This window comes from Pseudoliparis swirei, chromosome 5 (assembly GCF_029220125.1).
Source record: "Pseudoliparis swirei isolate HS2019 ecotype Mariana Trench chromosome 5, NWPU_hadal_v1, whole genome shotgun sequence".
Taxonomy (NCBI): domain Eukaryota; kingdom Metazoa; phylum Chordata; class Actinopteri; order Perciformes; family Liparidae; genus Pseudoliparis; species Pseudoliparis swirei.
This window is the reverse complement of record NC_079392.1, coordinates 20,029,833-20,042,344: the sequence shown is the minus strand read 5'-3', so window position 1 is coordinate 20,042,344 and position 12,512 is coordinate 20,029,833. Positions and strand designations below refer to the sequence as shown.

General features: G+C 39.4%; 1 protein-coding gene across 3 annotated transcripts; it reads right to left on the bottom strand.

The window, feature by feature from the left end:
• Nucleotides 1-553: 553 nt before the first annotated feature.
• prkacba (protein kinase, cAMP-dependent, catalytic, beta a) lies at nt 554-11,880 on the bottom strand. 3 transcript variants are annotated; one of them, XM_056413917.1, is made up of 10 exons: nt 11,566-11,880; nt 8,099-8,160; nt 7,601-7,729; nt 6,278-6,376; nt 5,568-5,650; nt 5,197-5,323; nt 4,748-4,843; nt 3,747-3,869; nt 3,417-3,581; nt 554-3,140 (listed from the first exon to the last, which is right to left on the bottom strand). In XM_056413917.1, the coding sequence occupies exons 1-10, from the start codon at nt 11,609-11,611 to the stop codon at nt 3,015-3,017; spliced, it is 1,056 nt and encodes a 351-aa protein (XP_056269892.1). In that variant the 5' UTR covers nt 11,612-11,880; the 3' UTR covers nt 554-3,014. The 3 variants fall into 3 exon arrangements, with proteins under 3 accessions (XP_056269892.1, XP_056269891.1, XP_056269890.1); XM_056413916.1 differs by lacking the exon at nt 11,566-11,880 and adding an exon at nt 9,692-10,234 and having other exon boundaries at nt 3,417-3,545; XM_056413915.1 differs by lacking the exon at nt 11,566-11,880 and adding an exon at nt 9,692-10,232.
• Nucleotides 11,881-12,512: the final 632 nt, after the last annotated feature.

The following is a 12,512-nucleotide window of genomic DNA, read 5'->3' as shown; positions in this document are numbered from 1 at the left end:
ACATTTCAGATTATTGATCCCATACTGGCATGTGTGACTAGCTATGGATAACTCATAAACGGATTTCCTGGAGTGTGAAGTAGCTCAAGGAAAAGTGCCATCATTTACATCAAATATGACAAACATTATCACACTCATGAGGGATAAATAACACATAAGAAGAGCTGGGGATTTCCTACACATTTTTATGGGAAGATTTACACACAGGCAGTTTGGATTGAAACATGCTGAATTCCCAGGTGTCAAGCTTGTCCAAATAAAAATGTCATAGATTCTCCAATTACATTCTGTTCACCCTTCAAACTGAGAAAATAATGTTGGATCCCCTTACAAAAAAAGTTTATTTCCAAAGTAATAAAATACATTAAAAGGGTTCTGAAAAATAATAACAAAAGTTAACCTAAAAGGTTACAATTGTAAATTAGCATGAGAAGCATCAATGTGTATCAACTGTTGATTCTTTTTTTATTTCTATAAATGTTTTATTCTTAATAAGGCCAAATCAAAAAGTGGTTCAAATAAATAACCCGATATATTCACATTTGCGAGTTAAAACATTTAAAATGTAATTTTATTAGATATCTCTAATATAAATAAACATAGCATAAAAACAGTTGCGCCTTTAGAAATAAAACCGGGGCTAAATCAAATGTCATCATGTGTTAAATTTATGAAAAAAAGAAGTTTTAATTCAGCATTAGCCAATAAATATATACACCACATTAGTATCTATAAAAAAGAAGAAATAAAAGCATTCAGCCACCAAACCGTTTTCACATTTGGTTGTCTAAGATTGTTGAACTTGATTAAATTGCATTTTTCTCATCCAGACACTTGAGCACCATGTCAAATAATGATCTAAACTTCAGAAATGTAAAGACAGTCAACAATGCATTATTGTTTCCAACACGATGTGAAATGTAACACTTTCATTTCCCCACAACCCTGAGTGTCCGACCTGCAGAAATGACCTCAAACTCTGACCTCCCTGTGGACGGCAGGGACAAACTTCACTCGAGGAAATCAAAAGATCACAGAAGGAAGAGCGATCAGGTCTTTTCTGACTTCTGGAAGTTCAACAAGTGGACACCTTGGCCTTGTAGGTATTACACCTTTTGACATACAAATTCTCTAATCGCCTGTCAAATACACATATCAACGAGTCACGCCAGAGGCAGGGACTCCATTTCAGCAGCGAGAACAGGCAATGTGTCCGAATTCAGGGGAAATGAGTGGTGCTTTGAATAGAAATATCCCTCAGAAAACCTATATCTCTTGAGGGGATAACGTATGTATTACATATGTGTAGACAATAACTTAACAGGAGGGATTTACAATGAAAATGTTCTTCAAAAGTCAGACTATTTTGACCTTATTCCCTTTGAAAATCTGTAACAAGACAAAAACATTTTTGTCTGTTAACTTCTTCTAACTGACCTGACTTAGCCTGAGCCATTTTGCGAGGAAGAGAGAGCAAATATTGCTTCATCACAGTGTACAAATTGGTTAAAAATGATGCAAAGAGACTACAAGCTATAGTTGAGGTAAGTATGTTTCAACCAAGTGGTGACCAAGATGAATACTTAAAGGATTTCAGTTATTATTTCATGGTTAATGGTTTAGTTTTGCTTCCTTGGGATTATTTAGAGGAATATGTCACTCAGATAAAATCTAAGATCTAATGCATCAACATCCCAGGCTATGGAACTATTTAAAAAGGTAACAAAACACAACAACTAAAAATATGGGAAAAGCTTCAGGGCACTATTAGCTTGTTGTGACAATGCTGTACAAACGTAACAAACATGCAAAAGTAAAATTTAAAATAAAACAAATATGGCAGTTGCACATGTCTTCTCAGAGCATGGTGTAATTTACAAACAAAATCGGAAAGAAACCCAGAACCGACACAATATGTCCATGTGACCAACACTGCTTCGCATCCACAGCAACATACTCTCAAGAAATCCGAACAAACTGATCTTTCAGCAATTATGCCATGTCAATACACTTCATACATTGGACGTACCAAAAACAGAAGACCCCGTTGTGCGGAGTGAACACCTTTAGTTTTCCTTCCTTGTGAAACAAGAGTTGTCCCTGAAAAATATATAATCTCATTCTTTTCATTAAACTCCACACCCAGTCTGAGATGTGACTAGATATCGATAAAACAATGCTACAATTGAGCTAATACAGCACTGACAAGTTTCTGCTCTATAATAACACTCGTCACTGTTAATTCATCACTTCAAGAACTGAATGTCTGGGTGCTAAAACTGAGAAACTTCAAGAAGCCTTCAGTGTTGCTTTGCTTTCACTAAGCACCAGTTTCTTCGTTTGAAATTTGGCCATGCTATAACAACAAAAAGTGTTTGAAAATTATACGTCTCAAATATGTGTATATATCTAAATGCACAAACACACACTTCTAGGTCATAAGGACACCAGAATGATGATTAATGGTTCATGTTAAAGTGTTCATGATTGAGGAATAATAAACTGAACCCTAAAACACACCCAGTCCTGGAACAGACGACACGTAACTGGCAAGACTCATCATCAGAGATGCAAACCAAAACAATCCCTTCCATTTCCCCAAAGCTTAAATGACAATATGTGCAATACCAGCGAATACAATCATTCACTTTTCGTGCCATTTAAAATGGGCATAAGATTAGTCTTCATGTTGCTTTACAAATCATTATTTGAATCGAAATGAGAAGGGAGCGGCATACGGAAAAAAACTAAAAACAGAGGAATAAAAGACAAATGATGAGAACGTGGTCTAGTATTTTTTGTGTTGCAGCACAAGGGGTGTCTGCATAATGTGCCCGTGTATAGAATAGTGCTTACTGCACGCAGGATCATGGCAAGAAGGACCTCATTCAGCTGTGTGGAATGAAGGAACGAGGCATTTGTTTTGAACACGCGATGGCCTCAGTTCCCCGTAACCCTCAGGAGAGTGCAAATATCCCGAAACATGTGAGCCTGGCGGGGCTCTTGCCCATTTACTAGAACTCAGCAAACTCTTTTGCACACTTTTCTGTTTGCGAGACACGAATGTCTTCCTCTTCGTAATCGTCATAGTTGCTCGTGTCTCCTGGACCTCTGCACTTCGGCAAGAAGGGAGCTTCAACCTAAGAATGCAGAAGAAAGTAAGGAATTGTTTTCTGGTTATTAATTCAAGTCTGCCAAACAATGGCTGGTGTTGATACATAGAAAGTGTGTGATGCCAACTATCTCATTTTAAAAGTGACACATATTTAGGAGATGGTACGGGACCCCTCCTCACCATCCCCTCAAGACAGCCTTATGTCTTGAATTTACTAAAGGACCCATTTGGGTGGATAGTAACAGATGTGTCACGAAATGACTCGGGTTCACAAACATGTTATGACACAATGACCACCTACCTTTCTCTCATAGATGGCAATCCAGTCTGTTTGGGAGAACCACTTGTGATTTTTTATGTCATTCACACCATTCTTCAGGTTGCCAAATCTCTTGGTCAGGTCTACCTGGAGCAGGTTTCTCAGCAGATCCTTCAGGTCGGAGCAAAAGTGAGAAGGAAATCGTACCTACAGGAGCGAAGAATTACCGAGCATGATCAACACAAAGGCACACTATTCACCCATTTAATATAACTAACATACTGTTAGTTACAGTATACAAAAGAGCAATACAAAACACGGGCGAAACCATAGCAAGTTGATGGTGGTGATTATGTAACCATCTCTGCATACCTTGCCAGACACAATCTTTTCGTAGATCTGGATCGGCTGATCAGCGAAAAAGGGAGGGTAACCAGCAGCCATTTCATAGACGAGAACTCCGAGAGCCCACCAGTCCACAGCTTTGTTGTAGCCCTGGAGGGTCATGAGCAGAACAATAAATCTATCATTTTCACGCAAAAACAAACATATTGTTTGTCTCGTCTATATGTTTAGACTTTATATCGATATGAGGAGGCAAAACTTTCAAAGACGGCAACCTATACAAAACACTGCAGCAGGCTGGGCTTTGAAAATCGTACTGAAGCCGGGCTCAGACTGCAGGAGTTTAAGATCCTAAACGGTTTGAAATCGGGTAGCATACCACAGATAAGGAGAATCTTTACAGATTGTTTTCTCTCTAATCTCAAACATACACAAGATGTGAAAATAATGGCGCATCACATACTACAGGATATAATTGAAATCACGTGATCTCTCATGTGATCTCATGGGACAGCAGATGTAAACCAAACGGAGACTGGCGTGGCACGACAACTTGTCGTAGCGATGCTTTGCAGGGAGGAAAAAAAACAAAAAGCAAAAGGCTAAACGAGGCTGGATGAGAAAATGGGTCGGGTAAATAAGGATCGTCTATTCTTCAGTGGAACTGGACGTGAGATTTTCGTTAACAGTAAGTAGTATGTTAACCTACAGGGCTTGAACGTTTACCGTTGCTTGGATACCCAGTCAGCTGCTCTGGTTAGTCTCTCTCATTGGCTTTTATGGTCCAGCTGACGTTATCATCCAGATTTGAACTCATATCCCCAGATACTCTGGGCCAAACATTGATAATGACCAAAGGCCCTGGACAGGATTTCCCCTCCGATTGTAAGCATTTAAACAATGAATCCTGTAATATATAGGTTTTTAGAGTTATTATTGCTTCATTGTAAAGCACTTTGTAACATGGTTTTGAAATGTGCTATGCTATATAATTAAAATTGATTATTGTGTGGGCACAAAGGGTTCACCTTGCTGAGGATGATCTCTGGAGCCAGGTACTCAGGAGTCCCACACAATGTCCAGGTCCTGCCTTTTACTCTTTTGGCAAAGCCAAAGTCTGTGACCTGAAGAAAGAACAATGGGAGCATGATAAGAAAAGTAAAGATGTAAAGGCAAAGATCACATGTGCTACACTTCAAACCATGGCACTCAACAGAAGTCTACAACTGTTTATTTTTTACATCTAACTCGGATTAACCAATTAAATATGTTTTCTTGCTATTTTTTGTGTCACCTGTCTTTATATTCATAAGCAGTAGGTCCACATATTCTTTATTGGTTGTTTTCAAGTAGCAGGTGATGAACTTTTGATTACCTTCTCAGTTAAAACTAATAGTTTACGAACATAATTTGTTAATGACGGATACCTTTGCATTTTGTTTACTTTTCTACTATCAACTTTACACAGAAAGTGTACCTGGATATAACCATGTTGATTTATGAGCAGGTTTTCAGGCTTCAGGTCTCTGTAGATGAGGTCTAAGGAGTGAAGGTACTCAAAGGTGAGTACGATCTGAGCTGCATAAAATCTTGCATGGTGTTCACTGAAAGAATGGAGGGTGGACAGTCAGACATTGGTGTAATATATGAAGACGAGTCTCCTCTGAGTGAACAAGAAAACTCAATCATTTATTGTATAACCTGAAAAGAATGTCCGTCTTGAGCTATTCCATCCATGACATTGACAAACCAGTCAGCTAATTGAGAACTGTCCAGTTATTAGTGGCCCACACAGCATTTACAAAACAAAAAACCCCACCTCAAACATAATTAAAATGTACACTATACCTGAACCTTCCAATACGCCTGAGGTGTGAGAACATCTCTCCACCGGGCACATATTCCATCACCATGTAGAGGTTTGAGTTGTCCTGTTAATCAAAGCAAGACATCTTTAACCCTCCTGTTACCTTTCGGGTCAATTTGACCCCATTCAATGTTTAATGTCGGTGTTCTTTGGGGTCAATTTGACCCCAGGCTGTTTTTCACTGTGTCAAACATATAAGAAATATCAACTTTTTTATATATTTAAAGGGCTATTTAGGTAGTCAACAAACAAACATAAAGTACCTCACACTTAAACTTGGGAAACAATATTAATTCTAATAATTTTCTGGAGGTTTTAATTGCTGGGGTCAAATTGACCCCGAGGGTAACATATGTGAGTAAATGTAAAGGTAACAGGAGAGTTAAGCAGGGCGTCCTGTACCAACTGATCAAACTCACATAATAAATGGTAAGTGGTTTTCAAGTAGGGAAATTAAACATGACAAAAGCAATAGTACGTTACGCGGTTATCTTCTTGGTTGGGGTTGTTTTCAATTACAAACATAAAGTTGGCTGATAATTTAGAGATTAATACGATACCAACCGTAGCACATGTACACACACACACTTCTATTGGGTTAGCATTAGGATTCCTTGGTGAAAGATATATAAAAAACAACGGTAATGTGGTCACATATTGTAAGTAGCAAGAGGTGGTTGCCAGCATGTACCTTGAAAGAGTAATCCAATCTGACAAGGAAGGGGAAAGAGACGGCCTGTAGTATCTTCTTCTCATTGAGCGTGTGTTCTATCTGCTTCAACTTTACCACCTGGAAAACACAAGACACAATGTAAGTACGAAGGTTATATTGAGCACAGCATGTTCTTGACAATCGAGTATGGATGTATATAATTTTCCCATATGTAAATAAATAAATACTTGGTTATTGAGTAAAAAGTCAATTACCACAAACAGGTGTTACATGTTTGAGCTCAAATATGAGTGATCCCTTTTTTAAAGAATTGCATTTTCATGTATGTGATGTGTTAGATTTTGTGTCAGCTGCTGGCTTCCATTCATTTCAGTAAGGCGTGAAAATCAACTTGCACGGTTCTCTTTAGTCTGTTGTTGAAGGTGTTATTAGTTTGAAACCCCCACCATGGCATTCATCTGGTGCATTGATGAGTTGGTGGGAATCTCGGACATACAAGACTTGAAAGTCAGGTGTTAAATGGCATCCACAAGCCATATAATCGGAACAATAAGAAAAAAGTAGGCATGAGAGAAAGGAATGTCACAATTTGCTCGCTCCTTGAGTTTAAAAGTCTTATATTACCTCAATCCACAGTTTCAACTGCAGTACCACACAATGATATAACACCTGGCCATGACTGTTACTGTGATGAATTACTCACTGCATCACAAACAAGTTCCAGGCCTCTGCGAGTTCATTTGCATGCACGACTGAAATAGCTAAAAGGCACAACAATGGCAACCTGTAAGGCAGTAAATGTGAATGCATGGCATGCCTTGAAAATAGTCAGCAGCAATGTGAAATGGTCATGATTAGCAGTAGCATAGTTGTAGGATAAGAAAAAGACAAATACATTCCAGACTCCTGTGAAGGACTAATACAAAGTTTAGTGTTCAGTGTGCAGACAAAAAAAGAAGCCAAGCGAGCAGACATCGAGTGTAATAAAAGTCTTTTAGCAATACAGCTGAAACTGAAAGTCAGAGCGCTTTACCTCTGAAGCCAACTGTGTGAAATTCAAGGAAACAGTGTAATGTTACATGAGAAACGCACTGAGGACATACTAACCTCCTCCTACGACTCTCACATCAGCATTAAAAGATCAAAACTCTCAAGTGAAGCGCCTCTGAGGTTTTCAGCGATAACATGAGGAAAAAAAGTTCCATTTCCTTTTACAAGATGAACTGTATTTATGTAGTTACACTATTTGTACAGGAGTTTACTTTTCACAAACTACCGGAATTCATTACACTAGTTCTTATGAAATGGGTAACGTGATTTCTTTCAAAGCCATACACTTACTTTTTGTTTTTCCAAGATCTTCATGGCGTAGAACTGATTTGTTTCTTTATGTTTGACAAGCATAACTCGCCCGAATGAACCAGTGCCCAGCGTCTTGAACCTGTCAAAGTCATCCAGGCCAGTTGTGCTCTGAGGAAACATTAGCAGAGGAAGTGAAGACAGCAAACTGATGATTGAAATCATTTATTTCTGCATGTAAATTTGGTGTCAGTGCAGCTCTTATGTGGCATTTTGTCTCCATGAAGCTCTGAGTAAAAACACACAAGCTGAGGGTTGTTAAAAAAGAAGAAGATACATGTGCCTTAGTGTCACAGTACAATTCTGCTATCAGGTCACGTTCAAGTCAACACGATCTGAGCCAGAAGGTGGCTAAGCGTTATGAAACCAAATCTCTATCCATCGTTTTGCCTCAGTCGGACTCAGAGTTGAGTCGAGCCAGTTAAGAGAAAATGTAAGTTTTAATTTTATAAAGCAAAGGACGCATAGGAAACAACTTACCTGTGGTGGACACTCCCATTTTCTTAAAAAGTCTTCTTTGGCTTTAGCTAAGAACTCTTTCACTATAAAAAGAGACAGATGTGGGATTTAACAAATCAGCCTCTTTGTACTCACGCAGTGTCAGTTAACATGTTGAGGAAAATGAACTGGGGCACGTTAACACGTTCTGGAAAATAAACCAATGCAGTTCACATGTTCAGGGAAACAAATGCATTTTATGGTCAAGCAAATGTTAAGTACCGAGGATGCAGGAATATACTTGACAAAACATAACCCCCCCCCACACACACTCAAAAACACACGTCTAATCAGGGAATTTTTATTCATAAAGTGATGCAAAAGGCTCTTGTTGACTTTAAAGAATTGGCCAATTCAAAGAAAAGCTATTCTGCATCCCTTTCAGGAGGAGATGGGAGTAAAGGAAGGAGGCAGTAATACCGGGCGAGGAAAAAAAGACAAAATACAGAACACAACTACAGTGCAGGCATTAGAAAGACATTGTGAAAGTCACAGCAGACATGAGATGTCCCAAGTCACAGAGTCATGGCAGGTATCTAATGTCTCGTTGCTGGTGCATTTGGTATGTGGTTGCTGATTTAAATGCATACCTGGCATTGAAGGACTATGTGGAAGCTGTATGTTAACAGACTAAACTAGCTAACCCCAATCTTAGTACTACCTAAATGAGGTAGAAGTGTAGAATAAACCGTTTCTCTGTGACTTAGGAGGGCTCATGGACAAATGAGCATACCAAAAGTCTCTACAGTTCACCAAGTGGTTTGCAGGAACATTGACCCACATGGATGGAAATGGTGGAGAAGAGAAAGAGAGGAAGAAACATTTATGAAGTGCCTAAAACAAGAACATTTGAGATTCAAGAGGTTTAAATGCAACACATAACACAATGAAACAAGAGAGGACGACTACCAGAAGTTAAACCTGATTAAAATAGTTTACCTTGAAGTAACAAAACAATTGATTGGCAGACAACATTCTTCAATTGACTATGAAAACAGTAATGTAGCTAAAAACAATATTCAAGGGTGTTTAGTTGCTAACCATCAGCCAATAAGTGGATATTTATGTTAACATGGGGTTAATTATTTACAGTAGGTCGCCGTATATACCAAGACCTAACTTTCTTTTTCTCGCAGGAAGCCTTTATCCTCCTTTAAACTAAATATTGTTAAACTACAACTATCTGCCACATAGACTATACTAGTGATTAAAAATAAAATGTGTAAAGTGCACATAAATCACATTCCATACTTAAAAAACATTGCACAAAAATGAGAGGACAGAGATGATGCAAGCAACTGAAGCACCACACATGGCCCGTTCTAAATGTGTGTGCTTGATACAAACTCATGAACAACAATGTGCATGAAATAAGAAATAGTTCAACGTAGAGCTTTGCCAAACTTGTTGACAGAGTTGTACGACATTAGACTAATACTCCGCTTGGTGAAACTTAATCAAATTCAGTTTTCCGACACGCAAAAAACTACAAAAAACGGCTGACACTCGTCCAGGTCAGAGCTGAAGATGGCAGCCGTCGAAATGTGTGTAAAAGCAACATACCCAAGCACTTACTGAACGTATCCCACATGATGGAGAACTCAGATATATGAGGCACCTCACTCTCTTGTCCCTTCTGCTCTTGGCTACTCTTACGACGTCTATGGAAAAGGCGACTGGCGAAGGATTGGTCCTTTCCCTGGGCCATTTTGAGATAAATTTCTTGCTGCGTGATGGAAAAGGCTGACAGGCAAAATAACCGTTTTTCAGACTGGAGACCAATGAGTGATACACACTTCCTGTATGTAGCCAAGTGCATTGCAATGCTTGGCTAACCACATACAACAGAGCTTCCTGTTCAAGTACTGCGCTTCAGTTCAAACAGCCAACTGCATATCTACTTTCTCTTTGTGGTGTTGAAAGCACGTATTGGTCTGAAATGCAAATGGTGGTATTGTTGTTTTGACAAAAGGTGTATAAAGTAAGCAAAGCACACAAAAAGGCCAGCCTCTTTTGGTTTTGTCAAAAAACATTGCACAGCAGGAGTGCATTCGGAGTGCTGATAAGGAAACTGGAGGCCTGCAACACTCACTCTCTGACTTAGAGAGAAGTAATCTCCAGGTTATCGTGCTCTCTGGTGGTAAAGTTCAACAATGCCGTTCTTCAAAGATGTTTAGTCACCCAGATGCACACTCCCCCCCATTTAAAAAAAGATAGTGTACTGGAAATGCAGGTTTATTTTGTAGTTACAGGAATGTGTGCCCTCTGAATTATTAAATATCTCAAATGCAAACAGAAAAAAAACCGACAACAACAAAGTCTTAACAGCTTGTTTATGCACCTGACAGTTTGAGTCACACTATTATTGTACACACCGTTCAAAGCCTCCTTGCGGAAACTACTGGTACCTTGAATAACAAGACTGCAATGACTACTGCCAACCGGAAAGCAGGTCACGATCAGCGCTCTCCAGACAGACAGTTTAGTGGATTTCTTTAGTCGTTACTGACAAATGAACACCAAACACAACACAGTGGCCTCTGGCTATTGCTTTCAAGTGATTGATGGAACACTTCAGATTGAAAAATTGCTTTTCAACAAGTGCAATTTGAAGAGGACGGGAGCTACCTCTCCTTGATGTTATAAGGCAAGGCAACACGTTAATGTCACTGCAAGAAAGCAGCGATGGAGGCAGAACATTTTGATTTACAGTAAACTTGTTGACAGCTGAGATGACCCATCAAGTAAAATGGGTTGGATAGAAAACCTTGCTTGACATTTTGCAGCCCTTGTTTGGAAAACAACGCATTACTAGACACCAAAAACACCATCACAACCATTATTACCATCATTAGCCTTCTTTAACCAAATCGAGCAGCCATCTGTTCGACTTGTCTCTCAGTCCTATCAGGTACCTGTTGTCGTTGGCAGCGACTAGGCCTTGTGTTGCAACTTTGAAACCCATTTTTGCATATGTTATCCGACTCTAGGAAGCCGATATTCACTTTTTGGGGGAAACTAAAAATTGTGCTTTTATAACTTTAGTCACACGTTAGAGAGTGGGCACAAATAAAACCCTTCAACTCGTTGAGTCAAGCATCTCTTTGCATTCACTGTGGGGAAACCTTCAACAGCATGGCGAGGAACTTACTGTAATTTTCTCAATTATTACTTTCAATAATAGTCTCTAAGGTGCATCATCTGTGGCACTGTTTCCAAGTGAAATAACCAAACCAAACACGCACCACAACAATGGAGCTAACGAACCTAAACCGCCCGGACAAAGATGGTTCTTCTCTGCAGCCCATATTACTGTAACATTGCTGTCTGCGACCACTGGACAACAACCGCTAAAGTCTGCACTCCACTGACTTGCTGATACGCTAACGCTGTAGAATAGACAACGCGAGACGGACAGAAGGCCAGCTGGAGGATGTTCAAGTACTCACCGCTCTCTTGCTCGTTGCCTTTCTTGGCAGTCGTTGTGTTTCCCATCGTAGGAGGACGGGGCGATGCACAGCTGGCTAGGAGCGACGATGGTGGCGGTTAGCTAACAGGGTCCTCCGTTAGCTAGCTAACAAATTTCAGCTCGTGCCAGCTGGATGGCTAACAACAACATTAATGTCTTCTCTTTGTGTTCAGAACCTCGACGTGACCCGCTACCCGCCCTGCTGGTCTCTATGCACAATGCCCTTTGCCGTTCAGGTATGCCTCCACTGGAATGAAAACATGATCCAGACTTTTCACCTCTGTCTCCTGTGGTCTTGTGCTGCGTTCACGTCATTATGGGAATACCCACCGAGCAGACTTCAGTGGGTGAAATGCTACTTTCAAGTGCCGGTCGGAAATCGTAAATATGTGTCACATGATTTATTATGTAACAGTTGTTTGTTATAGTCATACTATTCATATTTGAGCAATTATTTACATACTAGACTCAATCACTTTGGCGGATGAAAAGTGATCACTCTGTGCTGAAAATCTGCCTCTCAAAACTATTATTACTTTTATTGTTTTCTTGTCATTACTATGGTCACCCAGCAATCATGATTATCCATCAGACATCCCCTTTGGCAGACTTAAGGTTTTTGACAAGAATATTATTACTACTTTGGGTCATTTTAGAAATACACATATTCATTAAAACACATTACTCAGTCAGGGATAGATGAAAGATATCCAGCCAATTAAAACAGCTAAGACTTTTGGTCCACACACTTAATTGATGGAAAACTTTACATTTGCAAGTGGGAATTATGGTTTCTGTATTTCCCACGATTCATGAATGCAGCATTTTTGAAAGAGCAGTTCCAAGCAAAGTGTTTTTTTAAGAAAACATGCAGACTTTACTTGAGGACATGAAAAAAATGATGGATGAATCCTTGTGATGATATGC